This window comes from Amphimedon queenslandica, unplaced genomic scaffold, assembly GCF_000090795.2.
Source record: "Amphimedon queenslandica unplaced genomic scaffold, v1.1 AMPQUscaffold_13210, whole genome shotgun sequence".
Classification (NCBI taxonomy): domain Eukaryota; kingdom Metazoa; phylum Porifera; class Demospongiae; order Haplosclerida; family Niphatidae; genus Amphimedon; species Amphimedon queenslandica.
Window position 1 is genome coordinate 91,850 of NW_003546554.1, and position 4,114 is coordinate 95,963.

General features: G+C 31.6%; 1 protein-coding gene across 3 annotated transcripts in view; it reads left to right on the forward strand.

The window, feature by feature from the left end:
- Positions 1 to 51: 51 nt before the first annotated feature.
- The window catches only part of LOC100636084 (Golgi pH regulator-like), a 7,875-nt gene continuing 3,812 nt past the window's right edge, over positions 52 to 4,114 (forward strand). The window contains exons 1-16 of one of the 3 annotated variants that reach the window (XM_020000179.1): positions 52 to 175; positions 241 to 347; positions 1,088 to 1,192; positions 1,238 to 1,358; positions 1,523 to 1,603; positions 1,652 to 1,675; positions 1,731 to 1,834; positions 1,977 to 2,065; positions 2,144 to 2,236; positions 2,295 to 2,334; positions 2,428 to 2,483; positions 2,533 to 2,622; positions 2,671 to 2,736; positions 2,796 to 2,854; positions 2,911 to 2,983; positions 3,033 to 3,150. In XM_020000179.1, coding sequence (XP_019855738.1) covers positions 81 to 175; positions 241 to 347; positions 1,088 to 1,192; positions 1,238 to 1,358; positions 1,523 to 1,603; positions 1,652 to 1,675; positions 1,731 to 1,834; positions 1,977 to 2,065; positions 2,144 to 2,236; positions 2,295 to 2,334; positions 2,428 to 2,483; positions 2,533 to 2,622; positions 2,671 to 2,736; positions 2,796 to 2,854; positions 2,911 to 2,983; positions 3,033 to 3,104 — 1,275 coding nt within the window. In that variant the 5' untranslated portion in view covers positions 52 to 80 and the 3' untranslated portion in view covers positions 3,105 to 3,150. Of the gene's footprint in view, positions 176 to 240; positions 348 to 1,087; positions 1,193 to 1,237; positions 1,359 to 1,522; positions 1,604 to 1,651; positions 1,676 to 1,730; positions 1,835 to 1,976; positions 2,066 to 2,143; positions 2,237 to 2,294; positions 2,335 to 2,427; positions 2,484 to 2,532; positions 2,623 to 2,670; positions 2,737 to 2,795; positions 2,855 to 2,910; positions 2,984 to 3,032; positions 3,151 to 4,114 lie in introns of those variants that run through there. The other 2 variants (XM_020000181.1, XM_020000180.1) reach the window with 2 other exon arrangements.

Genomic DNA, 4,114 nt, shown 5'->3' on the forward strand with positions numbered 1-4,114 from the left:
TAATTAATTTTAAATAATAATGAAATAATTTATATATTATAATATTAATTGACCATTAATTATTTCGACAGATTCGTAACATGTTTGTACAAGTTTTGTTTTCGGTCACATTTGCCCTTTCATGTACAATGTTTGAATTAATTATCTTTGAAATACTTGGCATTATGGACTCAAAGTAAACCATTAATTTTAACTCTCATCTCCTCATGCACATCGTCACTTTCTTTTATTTTTTTCTAGTTCACGTTATTTTCATTGGCAGCTTAACCTCTACCTCATACTAGTTACTCTGATTGTGGTAATCCCATTGTACATATCAAGCCAAATAGCCAGAGTCCTTCCTTGTGGTACGTGCACATAATGTACATGTACATGTATGAATTAGCTTGTGCTGGGTTTCCCACAAGGCATGCTAAGAGTTTTATGTATAGCTGAGAAACTTTATAATAGCATATGGCTTGTCGGGTAACTTTAAAAATTTGTAAAAAATCCAAATTTGATTGGAATCAGCTCAAACTTGATAAATGACATAAGAACATGTATGTGTATCAGAAAAAATTATAAAAATGAAGAATTCTCTCCTAGTCATTTTTGACGAAATTCGGCTAACGACCAAAGGCTATAGCCTTTGGTCCTTGGCCCAATTTTTGAGTAATTTTAAAAATTCATAAAAAATTTAATTTTGATTGGAATCAGCTCAAACTTGATAAACAACATAAGAACATGTATATGTACCAGAAAAATTTATAAAAATGAAGAATTCTCTCCTAGTCATTTTTGACGAAATTTGGCTAACGACCAAAGGCTATAGCCTTTGGTCATTAGCCCAATTTTTGATTAATTTTAAAAATTCATAAAAAATCCAATTTTGATTGGAATCAGCTCAAACTTTTTACACAACATAAGAACATGTATATGCATCAGAAAAAGAATAGAAAAGTGGAGAATTTTTTCTTGCCATTTTTGACGAAATACTCTGTACTGTAACCCATAGTTTTGGCCCAATTTTTGAGCTGAGCATTGTGCCAAAATTTTGTAGGGAAACTCTGAGTTTGTGTATTAATTTATGCTGTTTATCTTTCTGTAGTACGTAGGAAAATGTCAATATGGGTATCTGTTGCAATTTGGCTGGTTTTTATTTATTTCTTTTGGAAACTTGGAGACCCATTTCCCATTTTAAACCGGAAACACGGTACAGTACACAAGCTATGATGCCCTAGTCTTTATTGGTTTGTAGGTATTTTCTCAATTGAACAGCCGATAAGTAGAGTAGGAGTGATTGGTGTAACAATAATTGGTATATTGTCTGGTTTTGGTGCTGTCAATGCCCCCTATACATACATGGCCTACTTCATCAGGTAAGTATATCCATCAGGACTACAACTGAGCATTCTTATAGGGACTTCAAACTAACACTGCATTACTTACATGTACTTGTACTATATGGCACATAGTATGCATATATAATATATTGTGTGCACTTTTAGTTTCTCATAAAGTTATATATTCTTGTTTTATTCAGAAATATTGATGATTCAGAGATTTCAAATTCAGAGAGAAGACTACTGCAGACAATGGACATGATCATCTCAAAGAAGAAAAGGTTAGGGGAATTGATACCCTAAATAATATGATTGCTCTATTCCATCAGAATTGCTCTAGCAAAGAAAGAGAAGTAAAGTTTTTATGAGTAATGATTACGATTATTATTAGTCAATTAATTTTTGTAGTAGTTTAAGATATCAAGATGACAGTGTGTCACAGAGTGGCGGAGGAAAGAGGATGATGAAAATGTGGAACATATTCTCTGGAATAAGCTCTTCAAGTTCAGAGAGTAAGAAATGGTATCCAAATCTCTCACACTTGCTCTCTCCTGACTTCTCTTTCTCCCTTTCCCCCAATTTTCCTTCCCTTCCCTTCCCCCCCCTCTCTCTCTGTCTCTCTTCCTCCCTCCTCCTCTTTCTCTCTCTCTTCAGATATCAGTGCATTGCAAACTGAAGTGGCCAGTCTTGAAGAGTTAAGTAGACAAATGTTTGTGGACTATGTTGACTTAAGAGAGACAAAGGTTTCATTATTTATTTTACCTCAAACTGAAGCTCATTTCTGTATTTCTTTCTCTTCTCATATTTTCATTACATTATAGGATAGAGTGGTGTATTCAAAGACTCTTAAAGGTCGCTATTATGACATTGTTGGCCACTTTTTTTCTATTTATTGTGTGTACAAGATCATTATGGTGAGGGAAAGTTTTCATATGTGTATGTTTAGATATGATTATCTTATCTACATTGTAGTGTACTATTAACATCATTTTTGATAGGGTTGGAAAAGTTGGTATGTCACATGCATTCATAACTGAATGTCACATTATTCACATGAATTGATAATTGATATTTGTTTACATAACTTTATACATTTTCCCATCAGATCCTGTTACTAGAGGCTTGTCTATCTTAGTCAACTGGCTTGGATTTAAAGTTGATGTGAGTTTCCTTTAGGAACTATTTTGTCATTTCTTGTGGTACTAATTAGGTTTTATTTTGGTCTCAACATGTTTCTTTCATATTAGTTGGTATTATTGTCATTACATCAATAAGAGGTCTACTAATCACTCTCACTAAAGTACAGCTATTATTATTTCATATACTTTTTATTGAGACCTTTTTGTAGTTTTTCTATGCCATTGCAAGCAGCAAGTCTTCAAATGCTATTGTCTTATGTCTAGCAGAAGTTATGGTATGTCAGTACATACGGTAGCATTGCCATTGGTACACTTGATGATATCATTGTTATAGGGTATGTATTTTGTGTTGTCAGTCCTTCTAATGAGAATGAATGTTCCAGAAGAGTATAGGTAACTGTGTTAATGACAATTGAGGCTCTACCTTAATCTGTTCTTTATTCTGAAAGGACTATCATCACAAGACTTTTGGGGCAGCTTGACTTCAGTTTTTATCATCGTTGGTTTGATGTTATATTTTTAGTGAGTTTAATAGTTTAATGCTGTTATTTACATTTCTTATATGCATTAGGTCAGTGCTTTAACTAGTATTGTATTCCTTTATATTGCTCACCAGCAGTCATCAAGTAAACGAACAGGATAACACATACATTACTAATGATTTCTTAATAAAATTGTTATTATTTTAATTTCTCAATTTTTTCAGGGTTACAATTCACTAATTGCTACCTGAAAAATCATTAATAATTTTAAACAAAATCAAAATAATAGTAACTACAAAATTCATTCAAAAAATTAGCACAAAAATTAGTCAAAATGATTATTTAGTATTAACAGTTTTATTATTATTGATGCTACCATAATTAGCAGCAACAGTATTGTCTTGAGGATCATACTCTACTGATAAATCATCCAGTCTAACACGAACATGTTGTTCATCATATTCTTGTGGATTCTCCATACGATCAGCAATCCAATCATCATCGTTACCAACTAATGGCTGATATTCTTGTTCTTGAATTCTAATCGTGTGATAGTGTCGCCGACAATAGTCATCACAATGAATCAGCATCCGAGATAACTGGTATATTATATAGCATAATAATATAAAAAATAATGGGCAATTGAAAGATAAAATAACTATATTTCCATCAACATAAGAATCCTCATTAAATCCTGCTACACATACAATAATGTAATAAATAAAAAAAATAGCTACAAAAACTAAAACTAGTACTTCACAGAAATTATGAATATTTCTTTGAAAAGGACGAAATATAAAAACCATTAAAGCAAGTAATAAAACTAAAGAACATGGTATTATTAAATTTATGAACAATGAAAATGATATCCTTACATCTACATATTTTAATATGAAAGAACCAAGCAAAAACTGACAAAAACAAATAAGTATTTTTAATAATAAATAGAGTGCAGCAAAGAAACGATAGCCAAATGTTCTCTCAGTTCCATTCTTATAAGGATCAGTAAACACATCACCCAGTGATATCAGTAGCTGTTTCCTCAAATGTAAGCAATCCAATAACTTATGAAACCATTTGAATGGATAAAAAAGTATATGAAGTGTTGGTAGAACAATCAGAAACAATAAAACTAAGATAGCAAAAATACCAGCCAATATATGATAAATAC